General features: G+C 49.4%; 1 protein-coding gene across 3 annotated transcripts in view; it reads left to right on the top strand.

The window, feature by feature from the left end:
- PXYLP1 (2-phosphoxylose phosphatase 1) overlaps window positions 1-23,898 on the top strand; it is a 509,674-nt gene that overhangs the window by 366,168 nt on the left and 119,608 nt on the right. For all 3 annotated transcript variants that reach the window (XM_085634923.1, XM_085634924.1, XM_085634922.1), the window contains one exon: window positions 533-694. In XM_085634923.1, the coding sequence (XP_085491049.1) occupies window positions 533-694 (162 nt within the window). The remainder of the gene's footprint in view (window positions 1-532; window positions 695-23,898) is intronic.

Raw genomic sequence — 23,898 nt, 5'->3', positions numbered from 1 at the left:
TTTGCATTCTTCAGGGACAAGCTAAGTGCTCTTCTTTGACAGAGTCTTACGCCTCCTTGACATCTATTCATGCCCCTAGGGGAGTCCGCCATATAATTTGAAGACCACTGGTGTACAAGGTGGCACCATGTAGCTGGCTCATATTGCATGTAGAGGAAATGATTATCATTGATTCTAGCCACCTCTGCCCCCATATTGAAGACGTTTGAGGGTTCGATTTTCCTTCTTTAGTAAGCTGCACCCCTTAGATTGTTAGCATTTACAGTCAAATCTCTTCCTTCTACTTTACATCCATGTTACCCTTGGGTGTTGTAGCTACTCCTTGTATTATAAGACAGATGCCTGCAATGTCTTTAGGTTCAAATCTGCATGCGATTATAATGGTATGTCCACTGCCTGGACCATATGCGTTTATAATTGTTGTAAAAATGATCAGAAGGTCACTGTTTTAAATACTGTGTTCATCATGAGAACAGTGAATTCTTTTGAAATATACACTCACATTTCTGCTTTTGTTCTCATATCATTTTAGTGCACCTCATTCCTGTTTCGTTTGTTGAAGGAGATGGGTTAACAGCTAAAAACCGGAAGAGGATCATGCCAGACCCACTCACAGAACCTTCTGGAGTTGATCCATTGTATGAAGCCTATATGTACTGTAACCCTCCCAATGCAGCTGAGCACAGCATGGAAGGTAGGGTGAAACCTCATTCATTCACTTTGGTAAAAATGGCTTTAAGATTCAAAGAACTGCTCTATTTAGCTCATACAACGTGATTCAGGTTTACACCTCACAAAAAGTTCACCACTAGACTAGAGTCCTCTTCAAAGAAATATAAAATGGTCTCTTTGAACCTGGGACTTAACCAGTGTGGGTAACCTGAGTATTTTAGTAGTTCATTCGCTTATAGGGATACCCAGTTTTCCTTGCCATCTCCCTAGTCAAGACACTGTAGAAACCCATCTCGCTTGATTCAACCTAAGTGGCTTGATGTAGAGGGCAAAAAGCAATTGTGGGAGGGAACATCCTCATATGGGCTCTGCCCTACAGCATATGGGGCTGACAATACACAGTTGACGCACATGTGAGCCACCAGATCAGCATGCATGATTCTGAGATATGCTAGAAAATTTGCCCCATGTCCATTCACCTCAAAATTTGGAATAGGTAGCCTCAGCTTAGTGAGCAAAAAGCCTTTACAAAGTCAACCAGAATAAGGGCTGATGTGCCTGATAAAGTGGGGGTCCCGTCTCAGCACAATGTGAAGCTGCCTCATTATGCCAGATTGCTGTAAGTGGCATAAAACAATTTTGGGAAGGATGAACTAATCCTGAAATTACCTTCACAAGAAAATTGGCCAGGATCTCACCAAAGATTTTTGCTTCTCTGTTTTTTTAAATCTATTTCTATTGCCATTTTATACATAGGCATGTTAGCACATAGGAATTCAACGTGTTTCTGTTTCAACATTTCGTTGCTATGTCGTTATCGTTATCAAGTACACGTTCGGGTTTATATCGGATGATAGAGTATATTTAATACAGCATGTTAAGTCATTATGCCAAAGCTTTATGTTCGAGGCATATGAGCTGCAGATCACACACTAAGGATAAGATCGCCATCTGGTGTTGGGCTCGGATGATTGCAGGTTGTTGTTGTCTTCGGAAGAAGTCTTTGGTCACGAGATAGGTGACTCCTCCTCTGGGCAACAGTGCGCATGGGCATCCACTCCATCCTCAGATTGTTTTTTTCCGCCATTGGTTTCGGATGACCTTTTTTCCGCTCCAGCAGAAAACTTCATAGCAATCACAGCAACTCTTAAAACTTATAACTCAACGTCAAAATCTCATCGGACCGACTCCGGACGCGGCTGATGGAAAGGACACCCTTTAAAAAATGCCCCCAATGCGGAGCAAAGTTCCCCCACAGTGATCACCACGAGGTCTGTAATTTGTGCCTCTCACCAGACCACAACGAATCGAGCTGTCCAGCCTGTGCCGCATTCAGGTCGAAGAAGACGATACGGGACTGAAGAGCTCGACGCCATATCATGGCAAAACCGGTACCGGAACCCGAAGACATCTGTGCACAGGATGTCCCTGACGACGATTCAGAAGACCTCCAGATCGTGTCAGAGGCCGACGATTCTGATCTGGGGCAGTCCGTGAGTACCAACTCCCCTACCCAAAACCCACCAAAAAAGACATTGGTCAAGACTCTGCCAGCTGGGCCCAGTCGCGATCGAAAATCATCTTCAGAAGCCCCGCCCCCGGGCCCGGCTCCGAAGACATCTAAGCCTGCAGGTGGCTCGGGATCGAGCAAACCTCATATTATTGTGCCTACAACACCTTCGGCACCGAAGCAGGCTCCGAGGCCGAAATCTCCATCGGCACCGAAAGATCACTCGGCACCGACGTCTCCACCGGCACCGAAATGTTCTTCGGCACCGAGGTCCCCACCGGCACCGAAAGGTTCGTCAGCGCCGAAAGGTGCTTCGGCACCGAAAGGTTCCTCGACACCGAAAACACCATCGGACCCGAAAAGTTCTTCGGCACCTAAAACATCCTCGGTGCCAAGAAAAGTCTACAAAGAACCTGCCGATCCCACAAAATCCAGATCAGAACCGAAAAAGTCGGCGCCAAAGCCACCTTCGGACACTGAGGAACTTTTTCGGCCAGATCCAATGCAAAAAAGGATTTACATCAATCCTAATTCAGGACATGTCACAGCAGTACCTTATAAAAAAAGGAAACTGGACACACCACCTCCTCCAGCTCCTCCAAAGAAGAAGGACTGTGCCACCTCACCCATACGTCCTTCCTCTCCTGTCTTACCTCCTATCCCATCCCCCCCACCGCCTTCTCCTCTACCATCTCCTTTTCGCACACCATCTCCACAGGATGATGATGATTTAGGGGGAGGGGGAGACCCGGATTTCCCGAATGATCCCGCTGATCCTAATGATCCCTTTACACTCCCGGACACAGCACCCATAGACGACTGGTCTTACCCTATGCCTGACATGCCTGATCCCACTCCATACCCCTCAAAACCATCCCGCCTGATGACCATCTGGGGTTTGGTCAGCTTATAAACAGGGCTGCACTGTTCCATGGCGTCACCATGCACACAGACACACCTGAGGAAGATTTTCTCCTCGACACCTTCGAGCAGTCGCAAAAAAGCGTTCACATACTACCCATGATTAAGGGAGTGATAAAGCATGCAACTGAGGTTTTTAAAGACACTGTTAGGGCCAGGGTTCTTAACCCCCGGATAGAAAAAAAATATAGACCGGCACCACAGGATCCTGCGTACATCAAAGCGCAGCTCCCCTTAGACTCTTTGGTCGTGTCAAATGCCAGAAAGCGGGCAAACTCCCAAACAACCGGAGACACACCGCCCCCAGACAAAGAGTCTAAACTCTTAGAAGCTTCCGGCAAAAGAGTTGCCGCACAAGCTGCTAACCACTGGCGTATTGCCAATACACAAGCCCTATTGGCTTGCTATGATAGGGCTCATTACGACCAACTGGAGGACCTCTTGCAACACCTGCCTGATCAATACAAATCACAGGCCAATGACCTTATCCAAGAAGGTAAACTAATATCAAATGCCTCCATAAAATGCGCATTAGACGCAGCGGACACCGCCTCTAGAACAGTCAACACAAGCGTGCTACTTAGACGACACGCATGGCTCCGCATTTCCGGCTTTAAGCCGGAAGTACAAACCACCATTCTTGCTCAACCCTTTAATCAGGAGCAACTATTCGGACCCGCAGTAGACACTGCATTAGAAAAAATGAAGAAAGATAATGAGACTGCCAAATCAATGGGAGCATTACAGTCTACTCAAGCTAGAGGCTCCTTTTGTCGCTCCTTTTATAGAGGGGCCTCCAAAAATGTGGGAACAGACACCTCTTCCACCCTCAAAACATCAGGTCAAACATCCCCTAACAGAGGATATTTTAGAGGAGGTTACAGGGGAAACAATACCAAAGGCCGAGGGCGGGGCACCAACAACACCGCACCTCTACAGCCACTAAACAGTGACTTACCACCACTCCCCCCAGACCATTCCACTCCGGTCGGGGAAGACTTCAACAGTTCCTACCTGTCTGGAATTCCATCACAACAGACAGGTGGGTAAGACAAATTATCCAGTCTGGCTACTGCCCCGAACTCATAAACACCCCCCCCAAACATACCACCCAAACATCGTCCCATGTCGTCTCACCACCTCACACTCCTCAAACAGGAAATTCAGTCTTTGCTTCAAAAACACGCAATAGGGGGGCGTGGCTAGCAGCCAGGCAAGATGGCCGCAGCCTAACGGTGCTCCGTGGGTGAGGCCGCCTTCCCGCTAATCCGGGCATCCATCCGCTACGCAAGCTGTCCCCCAGTAACACAGGCTGTGAGCCTGAAGATAGCGGCACCGTCTGCGGCAACCCTGGTGTTCCTGTGTGGTCGGGAACTCGTTCCGCGCTGCCCGACATCTGCGGACTGCACCGCCGGCCGCGACCGGGGCCTCGAGTGAGCAGGAGGCCGGGCGCGGTGCGGATGGAGCCTGGGATCGGGTGGCTCAGAGAGGCGGCCAGCTCCGAACATCGCGCTGGAGGCGGCGGCGCTGTGGAGAGCGAGGCTAAACGTGACGCTGGCTGTGTGGGAGAGTGCCCAGTATTGCAACGCTGTCCTGCAGGCATCGGGAGACGGACACTGACGAGGGGCTGGCGCCGACGCAATTCAGGGAGGACACATCTGGTGGCCCGGCCGTTTGGCCACGCGCTGTGATCGCCGGCTGCGGAGGTCCTGCGCCTCATGAACAGCTGCCCTTGGGTGGGCCCCGGGGGTCGTGCTGCGCGGGCAGAGGCCTGGTAGTAGGAGTGCTGCAGTGATCGACCCTTCTGGCCCCCACCGACTTCAAGGTGAGCCTGCGACTGGCCGGTCGTCCAGGGAGGAGGTGCTGTCTGCTGGGGGCTCCAAATTCACCGCGCTCTGCTCTGTGTGGTGGCCGGGGGTGTCCATCTGGGGCCCCCCGCTCCCCCGCCTGGTTGGTGAGGCGCTCAGACGACTCGAAGCGACGTCCAACTGCCCAGACATGGCTGGGAAAGGGACTCGTGTGCATCAGCAGGGCAAATTAGACAAATTTGCCTATACTAAAGACGCCGTCGCGGTGCCGGAGAAGACTGGGAGAGCGGAAAAGGTCGGGGATGAGGCTGGGGCACCTAAAGTGACGCTGGAGGACATTATGGCAGCTCTCACTAAAGTGCAGACCACAGTGGGGTCTATCTCCACGGATGTGTCCCTCCTCAGAGCGGATCTCCAGAAAATGGCGACCAGGGTCACGGAAGTGGAGCAAGTGACGACCGAGTTAACGAAAGACACTACTTTTCTGCTCCAAAAAGTGTCCCAGCTCGAGGCGGAAACCAAGCGAATGGCGGCAAAGATGGACGATCAGGAAGGGCGCTCCCGGCGCAATAACGTCAGAATCACGGGATTTCCCGAAAGTGAAGGGAATCCCGCTATGGACCTGTATGTGGAAGAATTAATAAGAACTAAATTGCAGCCCAGGGGTCTCTCGTCCTTCTCGGTGGAGCGTGCCCACAGGGTGCCTGGAGGTAGGCCTAAGGTTGGGGCGCCCCCCCCCCGGCCGGTGCTGGCTCGTATATTCAACTTTCGTGACAGGGATGCCATTCTTCAGACAGCCTGGGTGGCACCGCCGTTGCGCATACAGAACTCTACGGTGGCGTTTTTCCCCGACTTCACGGCAGCGGTGGCGGCGCGGCGGAGGAGCTTCTTGGAGATCAAGAAACAACTGAGAGCCAGGGAGCTGCCCTACTCCATGATCTTTCCGGCGCGACTGCGGGTGGTGGCGGACGGGAAGACGCTGTTCTTCGAGACGCCGGGGGAAGCGCACGACTGGCTCGAGGGCTGGTGGCCAGCTCTGGGCGCTCTGATGGACGGAGGCGGCGCATGGGGGGGACGGAGGACCCCGGTGCCCAGGATCCGATAGTGGAGGACTCGGACCGGCCGTAGGATGAAGTACGGTAACATGCTTAGTGTTCTTTTTTGGTCTCTACCGGTGCCGAGAACTTGCTGGCCTACGGGGATGGATGGTGCCTACTCAGTTGTACTTTGCCGGGGGGACAGTTGAACTTTGGGACAGGGGAAGTTCCTGGTCTTCCTCGGATGCCCGCTCCACTTCACGCAAGTACTGTTCCGGGGTTTGGGCTGTGAGCAATCTGCTGAGTTGGGGAGGCGGGCAGTTTTGAGTCCGTATGGCAGGGAGGCAGGGAGGTGGGGGGGAGGGGTAGGGGGTTGTTCGTGAGTTTTGTTCGGAAGTTTGTCCAAAATGTCATGGTTATTTCAACAAACGGTACAAGCACACCAGGCATGGCCAGCGCCGATACATCCGCAATGCCAGTTTTACGTTCCTCAGCTTGCAGTGATAGCTGACACAGCGCCAGGGCAGTCCACTGAGTTCCCTCTCACTCCAGTGCAGCCTCTCTCCCTCCTCACGTGGAACGTGCGTGGCTTAGGAAATAAGATCAAAAGGGGTCTGGTCCTCCAGAGTCTCAAGAGGTGCTCCCCTGCGGTGGTCCTGCTGCAGGAGACCCACCTCACGGGCACGGCTAGTAAAGCAATGGACAGGTGGGGATATAAGATGGTAGCGCACTCTCTGAATTTTCCTCCGGTTCCCGTGGAGTGGGTATAATGGTGAAAAAGCAGTCCCCACTCATCATACATAAAGTCAAAACAGATGGTTCTGGGAGGTTCGCGGCTATCCTTACCCAGTGGGAGGGGCGTCCCTTGAATATTGTTTCGGTTTACATTCCCCCTGCCCTGCATGCCACAGCACTTCCGGCTCTGAGTGAATTTCTGCTTGATCTGCCGGAGGGGGAACTCACAGTGGGGGGAGACTTTAATGCAGTTATAGATGAACTAATCGATCGCTTCCCGGCACGGGTTGGTGGCAAAGGGACCTCCCGCCTAGGGAGTTTTTTGGACGCCCTCGGGCTAACGGATATATGGAGGCTCCATCACCCAACGCAACACCAGTACACGTACCACTCTGGGGTGCACAACAGTTTGACTAGGATAGATTACTTCCTGGGCTCGGAGGGTGGTCTCCAGAATGTGGATAGTGTCGAAATTAGGCCCAGGGGCATATCAGATCACTCCCCGATACTCCTACAATATACATGCTATCATCTGACTCGACGCCGTATTTATTCCATCCACCCGGGTTATCTCCAGGTCCCCGCAATCAGCAGTGCGCTTGGGAAGGCGACGAATCTCTACTTTCAAGAGAACGCCTCGTCTGTAGACTCCCCCGCTATCCTCTGGGAAGCATATAAAACAGTCCTGAGAGGGCATGCCATTGCATCCATTGCGGCGCACAAGCGCGAGAAACATCTTGAACTGCGGTCACTGGAATTAGACCTGACGGCGGCGGAGGCACAGCAGGCCGCGGACCCGACGCCGGCGACCTCCAGAGGCTTGAGAGTGGCGCAGGCAAAATACAGGGAGCACCTGGCAGGGCTCACTAGGCAGCGGTTGGAGGACACAAGGCACAGAATCTATGATGTTGGGGACAAGACTGGGAGGCTGCTGGCATGGTTGGATAAAAGAGAAAGAGGTTCTAGGTGGATAGCACGGATTAGCCCAGAGACAGGTCCGGTAACGACTGACCCGCGTGACATAGTGAATATCCTTGCAGAACACTTTCAGGCAGTCTACTCTTCCACTTCCTCAATGACGGTGGATGAGGCGCTGACTTATGTTAAGGATCTGGCCATGCCCAAATTGACCCCAGAAGCACTGACGGCCCTGGAAGCCGATCTCACGGTGGAAGAAATACAGGCTGCGGTGGGGGCATTGCAGTCGGGTAAAGCGACGGGTCCGAATGGCATCCCGATCGAGCTGTACAAGAGGGCGGTGGGGACACTTGCCCCCCACTTGCTTAATATGTTCTCAGACAGTCTGCAGAGAGGCGAATTCCCGCCTGATCAGTGCACAACCACCATTGTGGTAATCCCAAAGCCAGGCAAGCCGGCAGATACGTGTACTTCCTACCGCTCTATCTCGTTACTTAATGCGGAGGCAAAGATCTTGGCAAAGGTGTTGGCGACTAGGCTAACACCGCACCTGTTCGAAATTATACATCCGGATCAGTCTGGCTTCATGCCCGGCAGAAGTACGTCTCACAACCTAAGGCGCTTGCATAGCGCACTGGCTCGGGCGGATCGCGTGGGAGAACCCGCGGTGCTCCTATCACTGGATGCACGGATGGCGTTCGACATGGTCGAATGGCCCTTTTTGTTCGCAGTACTGCACCATCTGGGATTTGGGCCAAAATTTATTGCCTGGATTCGGCTTTTGTACACCAAGCCGATGGCTCATGTTACGGCCAACGGGCAAATGTCCGCAGACTTCCCCCTGACGCGGGGCACGCGTCAAGGCTGTCCCCTATCGCCGTTGTTATTTGCCCTTGTGATCGAGCCTCTGGCGGCATGGATACGCTGGGAACCTTCGATAAGGGGACTCAAGTGGTCGGATGGTTGGGAAGACAGAGTCTCGCTTTACGCGGATGATGTACTGCTGTATCTGGCCTCCCTGCGGCACTCCATCCTAACACTACTCAATAATTGCAAAGTCTTTGGTAGGGCATTGGGGTATACGATAAACTGGTCTAAGTCTGTCCTGTATGTGCTGCGAGGCCCTCCACCGCAGCTGCCGGCGGATTGCCCCCTTAGGGTGGCAGACGGATCATTTAAGTACTTGGGTATTCACATCACAGTGGATCAAGCAGATTTTTTCCAAAAGAATCTCCGGCCCCCACTGGACCGTCTCAAGCGGGATGCCTGCCATTGGGGTGCGCTGACGCTGACCCTGTTGGGGAGGGCGGCACTTTTTAAGATGATGGCCCTGCCTCGCTTCATCTATGTGTTGGAAAACACACCGTATCAAATACCACCGGCGTTTTTTCGTACAATTGCGGCGCAGGTGACGGGCCTTCTGTGGAGTAATGGGCCAGCGCGTATTTCGCAGTCCAAGCTAACCCGCAGCTGGTACCACGGGGGATAGCACTTCCCGACATCCAGCTTTATTATTGGGCAACACAGCTAAAGGTCATTAACCAGTGGCTCCACGTCCCACAATCGGACCCCGCATTCAAAGCGGACAGGGACATACTCGGTACACGGGGTATGTTATCGCCCTTGTACGACGGGAGGCTAACCCCAGACCTAATTGGCCCCCTGAGGCAGACTGTGGCCATATGGCATGCGGCCCAGGCTAAGCTGGGGTGGAGAGGAGTCCTGACCCAGCTTACGCCTTTGTGGGATACGAAGCGGCTTGGGAGGCTTAGGGACAGTAAGGGCTTCGATAATTGGGACGACATTGGGATTTCCACGGTGGGCGACCTGTGGCATGGGGGTGCGGTGATCTCATTCTCGCACCTGCAACAGCAATATGAGCTGGCGCCCTCGGAATGGTTCCGTTATACCCAAATCAAGCACGCACTGCTGTCACAGCTAGAGCCTGGCGCTGCGGTCCCGGAGGCGTCACCAATGGAGGATAGGTTGCTCACAGACTATATGCCTAAGAGGGCCACATCGTTCACGTACCGTAAGCTCATAAATAACCTGCCTGACCCTATGGGACCCTTATGGGAGAAATGGTCCAGCGATGTGGGGGACTTTGATGACCCGGAGTGGAGGGAGGCACTGGCGTCCCCCCGGGAGGCGGGGATACCCTCTAGGCTCCGGTTGGTACAGCTCCGGATTCTGCATCGGTCATATTACACCAGATACACCCTACACAAAATAGGTAGGGCGCCCCACCCATTCTGCTTGCGCGGCTGCGGGGAGGAGGGTACCTTCTATCACACCATATGGGAATGCCCTGTCATCCAAGAATACTGGAAGCGGGTGATGCGGACACTGTCCCAGTCGGGGGGAGTGTCGCTGGTGCCAGAGCCCAGGCGTTGTCTTCTAAACGTGTGGGAACCCAACGACCTTAGCCGACATGCTCAGAGCTGGGCCACGCTTGGGATTGTGCTTGCTAAGCGGAACATAGCTCAGAAATGGGGATCGGGAGAGGCACCGCTGCTGTCTGTATGGGGAAGGGACATGGATAGGGCTATGTTGGCTGAGAGATCGGTGTTCATCGGGCGGGGGTGTCCACAAAAATGGAATAAAGTGTGGGGGGCATGGAACAAATACAGAGGGGGCATATGTGAACCACCGCCAGCACAGGAAGATGAAGCCTCCGACACTGACTGATGAGAAGGACTCAGGAGCAACTATCGGGGGTAGGGATGTCGGACTTGGAAACTTGGGCGGAGGCGCTGCGGGAGGATTGGATGTAGGGTTAATGGGGGTGCTGGTTTCTGCTGGGGAACGACTTTGCTATTCTCATCTAATGTACTGTACCGTTATGTGCGAAAACAATAAAAATCTTTCAAAAAAAAAAAAAAACACGCAATAGAACCAGTTCCACTCCAACATCAGGGCACAGGAGTATATTCTCTATACTTCCTCATTCCCAAAAAGGACAAGACCTTAAGACCCATACTGGACCTCCGACTACTAAACCAGTATATACAATCAGACCACTTCCACATGATCACTCTCCAGCAGGTCCTTCCATTACTCCAACAAGGCGACTTCCTTGCCACATTGGACCTAAAGGACGCATATTTTCACATCCCTATGCATCCTGCACACAGGAAGTACCTACGATTCGTGGTAGACGGTCAGCACTATCAGTTTACAGTTCTCCCATTCGGAGTCACAACTGCACCCAGGGTATTCACAAAATGCCTAGCAGTAGTGGCAGCGCATCTCAGAAGACAACAAATCCATGTCTTCCCCTATCTGGACTATTGGCTCATAAAAGCCAATACTCTCAACCAATGCGTTCTCCACACTCCCCGCACTATTCAAACCCTACACAACCTAGGATTTACAATCAACTATCCCAAATCTCAACTCCAACCCTCCCACGTACACCAGTACCTGGGAGCCACCATAGATGCATCCAAGGCCATAGCTTACCCCAGCACAGCCAGGATAGCCAACATACAAAATCTCATCAAAAAATTCCAAACACAACACTCTCTTCCAGCAAGAGTGTTTATGCAACTCTTAGGCATGAAGGCATCATGCATCTCCATAGTACCCCATGCACGCCTTCAAATGCGTCCCCTACAGGAATGTCTAGCACAACAGTGGAACCAGGCCCACGGACAACTTACCGATCTGGTGTTGGTGGACAGCCGCTCACTTCGTTCACTGAAGTGGTGGAACACCATCAACCTGTCCAAAGGGCGGCCGTTCTTAGAGCCTCTTCCACAGATTGTGCTGACGACCGACGCGTCTTACGGGATGGGGAGCCCACCTCCTTCAACACACCACTCAGGGCAGGTGGACCACTCTACAGAAACAGCTCCACATCAATCACCTAGAACTTCTAGCGGTGTTCCTAGCACTGAAGTCCTTCCAAGTACACCTAAAAAACAAAACTGTCCTCATCCGCACGGACAACATGACCACAATGTATTACATACAGAAGCAAGGGGGGACACATTCTCTACAACTGTCTCAACTTGCACAACAAATCTGGAGATGGGCAATTCCCCAGAACATCTACCTGTTAGCAGAACACCTCCCAGGGGTTCAGAACCAGGTGGCCGACCTCCTAAGTCGACACACACAGCAAATACACGAATGGGAACTACACCCCAAAGTCCTACTCCCATTCTTCCAAAAGTGGGGACAACCAGACATAGACCTGTTCGCCACACAAGAAAACGCAAAATGCCCAACCTTCGCCGCCAGGTTTCCGCAGTCAAAGGGCAATGCGATATGGATGAACTGGTCAGGCAGATTTGCGTACGCTTTTCCGCCTCTCCCGCTCATTCCATTTGTAGTACGCAAACTGAAACAACAGTCGCTAACACTCATCCTAGTAGCTCCCACTTGGGCACGCCAACCCTGGTTCACCACACTTCTGGAACTATCTCTAGTTCCACATCAAAAATTGTGTCTCTCCCCGGGCCTATTAACCCAGAACCATGGAGAAATCAGACACCCAGATCCTCAAACTCTGAACTTGGCGATCTGGCTCCTGAAGTCTTAGAGTTTGGATACCTCAACGTCCCTCCAGACTGTATGAATATCATTAAAGAAGCCAGAAGACCTACTACTAGGGCGTGTTATGCAGCAAAATAGAAAAGATTTGCCATTTACTGCACTAACAATGACATACGTCCATTGGATGCGTCCATTCAACACATCATTTGCTACTTGCTCCACTTGCAAAGATGCAATTTGGCGTATTCCTCTATACGTCTACACCTAGCGGCATTAGCCGCCTACTTGCAAAATAGGCAACACCTGTCCCTCTTTAAGGTACCAGCCATTAAAGCATTTATGGAAGGTCTTAAAGGAATTATTCCTCCAAGATTACCACCCTCACCAGTGTGGAACCTTAATTTTGTTCTAACAAGGCTCATGGGTCCCCCATTCGAACCAATGCACAAATGCGAACTGCAGTTCCTAACATGGAAAGTGGCTTTCCTTATCGCTATCACATCTCTGCGAAGAGTAAGTGAAATACAAGCCTTAACTCTTGAAGAACCCTTTCTACAACTACATTGTAACAAAGTGGTTCTTAGGACAAACCCTAAATTCCTCCCTAAAGTTATCTCCCCTTTCCATCTAAACCAGTCAGTTGAACTGCCAGTTTTATTCCCTAATCCAGACTCAGTAGCCGAGAGGGCCTTCATACCGTAGATGTTAAAAGAGCCTTGCTTTATTACATCGACAGAACCAAACCTTTTCGAAAAACCAAGCAACTGTTTGTTGCTTTCACACCACCACATAAGGGCAACCCCATTTCCAAATCGGGTATAGCCAGGTGGATAGTTAAATGCATCCAAATATGTTACCAGAAAGCTAAACGTACTCTTACAGTTCCCCCTAGGGCGCACTCCACGCGTAAAATAGGGGCTTCTATGGCATTCTTAGGGAACATCCCCTTAGAAGACATTTGTAAAGCAGCCACATGGTCTACTACACACACCTTCACTAAGCACTACTGTGTCGATGTGCAATCCAAATAACAAGCTTCAGTAGGCCAGGCTGTCCTAAAAACTCTATTCCAAACTGCTGCAACTGATACAGGTGACCACCGCTAGGGGAGATACTGCTATATAGTCTATCCTTAGTGTGTGATCTGCAGTTCATATGCCTCGAACGGAATATGCTACTTACCAGTATGCATCTGTTCTTGGCATGTAGAGCTGCAGAGCCACACACGCCCACCCGCCTCCCCGGGACCTGTATCTGTTTCCAGCATTTGTCTTAATTGGACATTACACATGGACATCCTTTCTTTCTTTCTACTTCTTATACATTCCATCATTTCCCATCATGGCGAAAAACAATCTGAGGATGGAGTGGATGCCCATGCGCACTGTTGTCCAGAGGAGGAGTCACCTATCTTGTGACCAAAGACTTCTTCCGAAGACAACAACAACCTGCAATCATCCGAACCCAACACCAGATGGCGATCTTATCCTTAGTGTGTGGCTCTGCAGCTCTACATGCCAAGAACAGATGCATACTGGTAAGTAGCATATTCCTTTTCTGCTATTGTCACAGCTGTGCATCTCAATATGTGCCCTATACGTTCAAGTCTTTTATTTATAAGCCGACCCGCTCAGGAAGGATAGTATGCAGTTCCATCCATGTAAAATAATCTAACATTAAAGCTGAACATTTAAACTAAACTTGTGCAGGAGAGTGGCGTGCATGGGTATCTGGAATTTTTAACTCTGGGATGTCTGCCAGTGCACAGCTTGTAGCTGGGGGACTTTCCAGTTGTTTCCAGTCTCGCTGTACGACTTGCGTCTAGTATTTGTTTGGAGGGTACTCTTATTAGGGGGGGGCGGTATCATCAGTACGGGGGGGTTCCTAGCTGATTTCAGCCAAGCATTTTCTACTAGCCGGTCGTATCACCACTTGCCTCTACTTCACTACCTGTCTGTATCGGTTGCCCCTAGGCTATCCGTGTTTCTTTCCACTGTTCGTTATGGGGTGTTGCCTCAGTCCCTTCAATTCCTCCCTGTTTAGGGCTCTCCCCTCTACTCCGGCCCAGCTGGTTACATCGCTGTCCCAGGCTCCTACCTGTGGCCCAGTAGCAGACTTCCAGGCCAGTGCTATCCTTATTTTTGGCCAGCTCCATGGCCAGGTCTATAAATCGATTCCCAGCTTTTCGCTTGAGTGGTCGGGGAAAGAGCCCCAGTAAGCAGACCTCTACCGTGGAATTCAATATTTTCGCCCCAGGGTATCGTTGATCTTGGATAGTATTGCATCCAGAATGTGCGTAACCCTGCACAATCCCAGGTCATGCGTATGAAGTCTGCATCACTATGGTTACATCTCAGCAGCTACGCATTTTCCCTCCGAATGTAACATATAGGTGGTGAGGTGTCATATAGGTCATGTGTACAAAATGTAATTGTGTATATTTCAAACGTGCGTTGTGGGGGATCTTCTTAGGAGACGCCAAAACCTTGCCCCATTCCACATCCGTAAGTTGTCTATGATCATTTCACACCTCCTCCCCGACATGTGTAGTGGGGCGAGGGACGCACTGAGCAATGTGGCATAGAACCATTTTACTTGATGCCCAGCTGTGCCTATGGTGATCAATGAGTGTAATACAGTATGTATCTCTGGTTCCTCCCGGCCCATTCCCCACAGCTTTCCAAAGGTGCATGTCGGGGCCTCATATATTGTAGAAACCATCCTGGGAAAAACGACATTCGTCCACCAGTTCTTCGAACGGGATCAGTGTTTTCACCTGGAAGCAGTCACCTACAGTCTCTAACCCAGCCTCTTTCCGGTTTGTGAATTGGACTGTCATGAGTATCGATTGTGGATCACAGTGGGGTAAACCAACCATAGGGCACACTGTGGTGTACCTAGCAGACACTGTCAGTTTGGCCATGCATCGTTTCCAGCATTGCAGAGCTGCGGTCTGCAACGTCGACCAGTATGGGACTATGATTGTGGGGTTGAACAGCTTAGCCATTAAGAGGTTAGGGCGCGTTTTGGATTCCATCAGAAAAGTCCTCTCTGTGTTCACTCCCTCTAGCCCATGTGCCAACCATTGCAACTGAGCAGTCAAGAGGTAGAGCACAAAGTCCGGCACCCCAGGGCTCCCTCCGCCATGGGGCATTGTAGCGTCTTCAATGACACTCCCCGCTGCCCGTCTCCCCATATTGGATCCCGCAGCAGAGAATCCAATTGTTGAAACTACCCCGCGGGCATCAAGACAGACAGGTTGACAAAAAAATTGAGGCGACAGGGTAGCATTACCATTTTGGTCAGTGAAATCCTGGCCATTATGGGTAGCTGCAGGGTACATCAAAAGAGCACACAGACCCGGAGAGACCGACACACCCTATGTAGGTTGCCCTCTCAGATCATCCAGAGAGTGGAAGATATGAATGCCCAGATATTTAAATGTGTTGAGATTGATAGGTAGGGCCGCAGGTCTGGGCAGGGGTCCAGCCACTGGGAACAGGTAAGTTTTATTTTTATTGACCCGTAGGCCCAATAGTAGTTCAAATCAATCCCAAAGCTGTATCGGAGCCCCCCAACAGCATCTTTCAAATAAATCACAAGGTTTTCTGCATGTAGGGAAATGGTATTATCTCGCCCATCCACTGTCAGTCCCATACCTTCACCTCCCTGACAAAACAGTGCAGCTAGAGGTTCAATTGCCAAAGCGAATAAAAGGGGCGATAGGGGGCATCCCTTTCGGGTACCGCGTGAAATCATGTATTGTGTAGATACTATTTTACCCGTCTTGACTCGTGCCGTGGGACATGCATAAAGAAATTGTACCCATTTCACCTACCCTTACCCGAGGCCAATGTGTATAATTAACTTGGATAGGTAATCCCAGCATACTGTATCAAAGGCCTTTTCCAGGTCGATTAAAAGGATAGCAGCTGTTGCAAGCAATCATGCCTCGGAATGATAGAGCATGGAGTAGACTCTTTGCAAATTATAGGAGGTATTACGGGATGAGATAAAGCCATTTTGGTCATATGTATGCGGGTTTTCATATGTGGGAGCAATCTGAGCGGCAGGATCTTGCTGAGTATCTTGAAGTGCATATTGAACATGGAGAGTGGTCTATAATCCACCACCCGAGCACCTGATACTAATGTTTTGGGGAGTGGGATCACACGCGCGTTTTGTGTAGTTTCGGGGAGGCCTCCAAGTCGCAAAGACTCAGCATACAGGGTCACTGGGTGCGATGCCAGCTTGGAGGCGTACGTCTAGTAGAACTCCGCAGGAAGGCCGTCCGCTCCCAGCGTTTTACCTGTAGCCATGGTTGTAATAGCCTTGCGGACCTCCTGCAGTGTCACTGGGCTTCCCAGAGCCTCCTGTGCCTGTCTGTCTAGCGTTCGGAGTGGTAGGGGAGTCAGAAAATCTCTAAGCTCCGACTGTGGGACTGACTGTGGGACTGTGTATAACGTCTCATAGTATTTTCGGAATAAAGCGTTAATCGCTTCTGGGTCACAGACGGGTACTCCTATTTCAGTCTGAGCTTGTGTATTCGGTGTCCCTCGGGTCTCTGGCTTGATCAAGCATGCTAGTAGAGACCAGCTCTCCACTCCTTCACCTGTACTCTATCAAGGTATTCCTTATAATCATGACATCTCAGCCTCTCCAAAGTATCATTATATCTTGTTCTCGTTTCCTGCAGACTTATCAAGGCTGGGGAGTCTATTCCCTGCGCATTTTCTAGCGTTTGTAGCTTATCCTCTAAGTCTACCAATGCCTGACTTGAGTTCCCTCTGCGCTCCAACTGACTGGCCCAGGCATTGTCCCCTCACCACTACCTTGAACACCGCCCACTCCACCAGTGCCGTGGATGCAGAGTGTGCATTAATGGGGAAAAATGTCTCAATAAGGGTACTTAGGGATTCTCTGAATGGGACATCTTCCAGCATCAGAGGGTTGAGTCTCCATAAAGGAATTTGGGGGCGCCTTTTGGCATCTCTGTTAATAAAGGAACTTGTTCAATTGGACTCTCACCTATCAATTAGATGGCCTGGTTTTGGATTCACAAATAGTTGCCTTGTGCAGTTCATCAGTGAGGACACCCTCACTAAGAGGGTCATCAATCATGGACCATAAATGAGGCAGCAAGCCACGGGTCAGTCCTTTAAACAGTTCAGTAGGGAAGTTATGCTGTCTTGTAATGTTTCCCACCTTTCCTTCCTTAAGGTCTAATGTAGCTCCTCAGTTATTAATGGTCAGTCTAACTGCACGCAACATTCATCATTAGGGCATGTCATTGGTAGTTTATCTATTAACTTGACATATGACATAATATTTACAGGTGCCAGAGCTGCGCATTGCGTCTGTAATAATCTCAAAGTCTTGGTGATATCTACAGGACTGGTAACCAAAGCAGCCTGACTCCTTGCAACTTGGAGACCAGCTTTCATGGCTCATGTCCTTTGGCTAGCCAATATATCGGCTTGCCAGGCTTATTGCTGTTAGATTAAACTGACATGGCTAGGCCTTACAAGGTCACATGTTATCTCAATAACCACCTGCTGCACTGTCTGGCTCCCAGGTGACCAAATAGAAGCTCTTTCTGGATATACACTTAATCTGAGATCAGCTCAGCCTCCAGCCTAGCCTTCTTGCATCTTTTCCGTCTTCATAAATATCACTCTGTCTCAAATTACTATTATTGTAAAGGCTTCCCAGAGCAAGTGAGCTCAGTGAGTAGTGACAGTGTACAACTGGAAATGCATCTTAGATAAAACAAATCCATATCTTTAGCCACCAGGTGTACAGGTGCCAAGCTCCTTGTGGCACCTCAAAGTTGCGACTAAGGGCAAGTTTGAATGAGGCATGGTGTAGCAATTCCCTTGGCAGACTCTAAGCCCCTGACACCAAGAGCACATCAAGAACAGGGATAAAAACATAAGTGGGTCAAGAATGGCACTGTTGTGATGCTGAAACGTATGTTTAGTCTTTAGTCAAGGAATACAAAGGACGTCACACGTCACGAAGTCCTAAAGAGGCCACCCAGGCAGGGTGGGAAAAAGCATGATGTGTATCAGTTTCTATGCAACAGAAATCCGAGTCCCGGTCCATGGTAGTATTAACATTTGTACCAGTATCCTCAGTGCCTAGGGGTGTCACTGTCAGAAGGGCACTCAACTTGTAAAGGGAGGCAAGAGGAGGGATGCATAAAAATACCAACTGCGGCCTCCCTGCAGTGCACCAAACATCATTAAGTATGTAGCATGTCCATCTGAGTAGGTTTTTGTGACTTTAAAGGAGAAGGTTATCCTAAAAAGAAAAGCCACACTGCTGGAGCCCCTCGATTAACAGACATGAACCACCTGTTATCAAATTACCCTTATTGCCCAAGAGAGGAGACTCCTGCTCCATGAGGACAGTGGATGAATGTCTCTTTGCGAATTGCAAAACATCCCCTCTCTTGTATCATTCAACACGTTTACATCACCTGAATCGATGTGTGCTTGTACTGTCATCAACTGTTGTCATCTATCATAACAGGAAAAGATTTATGAGCAGCTAACTCAGCTGTCTGGAACCCATAAACTATCAACCAGACTACAAACTCAAAAAAGACCCACTCCTAACTCCTACACTTTCACCCAACAATTCCCATCGAAAAGGGAAAAGGGAAACCTTGGATTCCCACCCATACCCCGTATACTGTATTGATCAAAATAAGCACACATACTCTTTGTGTAAGACAACTCCTCAGCCTTCACATATCCATACCCAACACAGGCTACGGTAGGGTTACCACATAAGAATTTTTTGTTTTTAATCATTTTTATTGATATTCTTATGATCATTACATACAACAACTCAACTGCATCAGTTCCTAACGGGGCACACAATGTAGGTCGTCTATATTCCACATCCCTTTTCCTAGTGCAAAGTGTTCACAGTTTAGAAGGCATCATACCTCCCTGTCCATCTTCTGTATAGTATAATCCTTCTCCTGCAGATAGTTTTCTAGTGGGCCCCAAATATTTTCAGGCCGCGATGTTTGTGGGAGTTCTTCGGCATACAGTTCGAAATTTGTTTTGCAATATGAATGAACGTTTGATGCACATTTGTAGAGTGCATGGTTACTCAGCAAGAGTGTCCCGACGCTAATAATCTCCATCTAACAAACCAAAAACACCCCTAACCACGGAATAACCAGGTTTTGAGTAGTTTCTTAAAGGCAGTCAGGTCAGTACACCATATCTCTCAACCATTGCTCGTATTTAGGTGACTGTACTTCTTCCGCCACTTGCCGTTCGACGAGACAAAACTTTTGTCTCAATTGATCTGATCAAACTACACTATGTGGCCGATTCTCAACAGTAGGCCATGTGGGCTCCTAGGTAGCCACCGCACTCCTCTTGCTACTGTACAGGAAGTTCAGATGGAAGCTTTAATAACGACTGAAGACTCCACTCTCCAAAGAGAAGCTGTAAAGAAAAATGAAATTATACTTCTCCCCGTTGAAACAACTTCAACTGTACAATCAATTAGTACAGAAATTTAAATTAGAAAAATTTAAGACTTCTATGTAAACATGCCACAGATCGAGTCATCTCCTGCTTTGCTGAGCTGCCAAGAATAGACCGAACAACGTCTGGCTACTTCATGCATTATGACGACTTATTATGACTTCTCCCTGTCAAGTTATGAATGTATGTTCTGTATCATTGGCTTAAAAAGAGTTAATTTGCTGTATCCTGGATACATCTCTGGATTACAATTGGATTACTTTTCCTGGAACTTTGGATTGGTTTAGTGACTGTCTTTTTTCTGCTTCTGAATGGACACTTTCACCCAGAACGCTCCACATTACAACTTGTGAACTTGGTTCTGAAACCACATACATCATTGCACTGGGAACTGAGGGGCCTGTCCCTGGTGAACATAACAGCAGTTCCAGTTCCTGAAGGAATTGTATGGGATGTGTATGATCCTACTGAATTTTTGCAAAATACTTGTATGTTTAGAATTTCTTTAAATTACATCATCGCCTCTAGTACTTTCTCTGATGATTGGGACATTGAAACTGTGCATAATTTACTTGCAGATCTAGAGCAATCAGCTGTGTTTTCTAATGACAAACTGTATGATGGTACATCTAACCATGGAGACATATTCTGCTACCAACATTATGGTCATCATTTTGTACACAAAGCTAGTATCCCACGCACTGTTTATAATTACATACAATGGTAAAACTGCCCGACACAGCCGAAAGGTAGTTTAGAGACATTTGCACAAACTTTTGCTTATTTTTTAGGTTTTTTAAACATCTGACCCAGCATTGTATTATTATAGACTTGCACCTACACATGCATGTCTATCAGCCAAACCAACCATCCCTTCCAATTGGGGTCTGATGAATTAAAATAGCAATTATGTGTCATGCTATCTACTGTACCCTCACCTGTTGTCCCCCAGACAAATGTTGTCTATATTGTCTTTCCAGAAGTCGAAACGCTGTATAGACAGTTGGGGAAATAAAAGAAGCACAGTATATCAGCTTGGCGTTTGATGGATTTCATTTGTCCCTGTGTTTTTCTGTCTTTTTCTGACAGGAAGTTTTTGTGATTGGTCACATAAAATGAAATTTTTATTGACACATGCCTGCCTATGGAAGAAAGAAGGCCAGGTCAGACCCTCATGATACCTGCATCATCTGCCCTTCTGAGAACTATGGGGCTGATTACGATGGCGAGCGGACTTAGTCTGCCCGCCATCCTGAGCTTTCAACATTGCGGGCGGTGCTGCTGGCTGCAGCACCGATCGCAGTGTTGAAAATTCTTGCACCGCGTGGCAGGCACCACGTGGTGCAGCGATACCCCCTCCCCCAAACAAGGGGGGCCCGCTACGGGCCCACCAAACCCAATCCCCACCAGCCTTTCCATGGCAGCATCGCCGCCATGGAAAGGCGCCTGGCCGCACACATCCTAATATGGCGGACGGTGCCTGCTAGGCACCGCCACCATATTAGTGGCCTGCTCCGCCCGACAGGCAATCGGTGCGATTGCCACTGGCGGAAAAGCGGCAGATGGACTTTGCGTCCGCCGCCATCCTAATATGGCGGTGGGTAAATCTCAATGTGATGGCGGAACGATCTCCACCGCCGGCCTGGCGGTGGCGATCGTTCCGCCATCATAATAAGCCCCTATGTTCCTGACAGATGTCCACAGTGCAGGAAGTTTTCCAGACGTACCCTGAGTGAAAGCGAGAAAATTTGCCTCCATGGACAGAGGAGCAACTTAGGCAGCAGGCGCTGTTAGAAGTTGGGATGTCAAGAGAGCGAGGAGTTGGTCAGTTCTCTACCAGGGCTCTTCCACCTTCCTCTGAGGACTCCAGCCGTGGGTGAGCCAAAAAGAGAAGCACAACCCAAAAACAACATCATTCCAGGTTGATGTTGAGAGCATCAAAGTCGAGAAAGTAATATACCTACATGTTCACCATTAAGGGCTGGGTTGAATTTGAGACCTAGAAGGTCGGCATCGAAGGAGACTACGACATAGAGACGCAGAAGCAGTTCGATGTTGAGGAGTATGTCCACTTCGAGACATAGTTGTGAAGGTCGACATCAAAACGTAGGAGAAGGTCAACATCGAGTTGTGTAAACGTCGCGACCATCCAGACCTTTGGAAAAGGCAAAAAAATCAAGGCTAAGACATCTACCATCATCCCAGACTGAGTATTCCAGGGTATACTCTCCGTCGGCGCCTATAGTGCTGCCAGGCTCTCATATTCTTCCGCATCTATCTTCTCCACCTCCTCCACTTCCAGCACCTCTTCCACCTCCAGTGCCAATATCTCTTCCACAACCTTCAAAAGCACCTCCTATGAGGCCATTACCTTCTCCATGACGATCCTTTTCTACAGCGTTCCTCATCTCAGCCATCCTCCAGATGCTCACATGGTCACCATGCACCCAGGTCACAAAAAACGTCAAGACATTGTTCAAACTATTAGTCTTCCACTTCAACGCAGGCAGATACTCACTAACTCAGTTTGATTCTCCTCAGCTAGGGTTCTCCACAGGGGATGATATTAACACATTCCATTGGGTCCTGGTGAGAGGCGCTAGAAAATTAAACATCCAGATGCCGGCTCTTGCACCATCCAAATCCGTCATTTTCAAGACGTTTGATCATAGATCAGCATCTTGGCCTGTCCTGACATTGGTTCCAGGCCTATTAGAGCCAGCAATGACCTATTCCTCGCACCTGCCTCAGCCAAATCTGCTCCATCGAGGCTGCAAAAAAAGTACAGACCTCCAACACAGGGCCCTCTGTTTCTCCGCTCAGACCCTTCCCCAGATTCTGTGGCCAATCTTGCAGCATGGAAACAACATTCCACCATTACTTTGTTTACAGAGCCACCAGACAAGGAGAGTAAAAAGTTGCATTCAATGGGGCGTAAGGTTTGCGGTACAGCTGCCACCACCATGAAGGCAGAAAGTGCATCTGCTTTTCTGGACAGATACAATGAAGCCTTGTGGGAGTCTTTACAAAAATTATCAGACTGCCTCCCAAGAGATCAGAGAGAGGACTTCCTCGAAGTGGTTAACAAGGGTATGATGGTCTCCAAAGAAATCATCAGCGCTGCTGCTTCCTCGTCATTACTAGCAGCCCATGAATACTGCCACAGGGTGACCTTGAGAAGGCATTCAGGACTCCGCCTTACGACCCTTGAACATTAATCCCAGCAACCGATTTTTAACCTTCCATTCACTTAACCTTCCATTCTCTTAGAAGAAAGAGCAGCAAAGGCACACCTACAAACCTTACCAGCTGTGTTTTACCCGCAGAGGGTTCAAGCCCCTCACTAGTGGTACCAAGGCTGCCTGCAAAACCAACGCAGAGACCTTATAAACAGCAGCAAAATGTTCAGCCTAGAGGAAGAGCCACTCAACAGCCTGCTCAGGGGGAAAAGCCTACAGCAGGCCATAAGCAATTAATCTCTACTTCCCCCTCTTCCGTTACCCACTCCGTTAGGGGGAAGTATATCTCATTTCCTATCAAAGTGGCAAGCAATCACAAAAGATGCCTGGGTATTAAATATTGTTCGTAATGGGTACTGTCTCATGTTTAGCAGTCCTCCACCATACCCATCCACTCACCATCTACAGATGTTGCACTCTGAAGCAGACATCCTTTTGCAGAAGCATGCAGTGGAGACTGTGCCTTTCAAACGGGAAACAAGGGTTTATTATTTATTTTCTTGTAAAAAAGAAAGGTTCCAGAAACCAGTTCAGACCCATTCTCGATTTGACACCAGCCAACAAGTGAATTCAAAGAGAAACATTTAGAATGCTGGCACTGCATCAGATCTATTCCCAGATGCACCAGGGAGGCAGACTCTGTTCGATAGACCTCCAAGATGTGTACATTTTTGTATCCAATAGCCGAGAAGCATAGCAAATTCTTGAAATTTGTCGTGGGCCAAGATCATTACTAGTCCACCTTGCTTCCGTTTGGCCTCAATTCAGCCCCTCAAAGTGTAAGGTAGTGGTCGCTACACATCTAAGAAAGCTGAGTTTTCATCTACCTATATCTAGATGTCTGGCTCACCAAGGTGTCAACACCTCGAGAAGCTCAACTACATTACCAGTTGAACAGCAGTCTTCACCAATGGTTAGGTCTGCATACCAGTCACACCAAGTCAAACTATACTCCAGTCCAAACAATGCATTACTTGGGGGGCCTCCACCGAGACCATTAAAGCAAGAGTGTGTCCTTCGGAGGAGAGACTGTTATCAATCTGTCTA

This window comes from Triturus cristatus, chromosome 11 (genome assembly GCF_964204655.1).
Source record: "Triturus cristatus chromosome 11, aTriCri1.1, whole genome shotgun sequence".
Lineage (NCBI taxonomy): Eukaryota > Metazoa > Chordata > Amphibia > Caudata > Salamandridae > Triturus > Triturus cristatus.
This window is presented reverse-complemented; position numbering and strand designations above follow the sequence as displayed.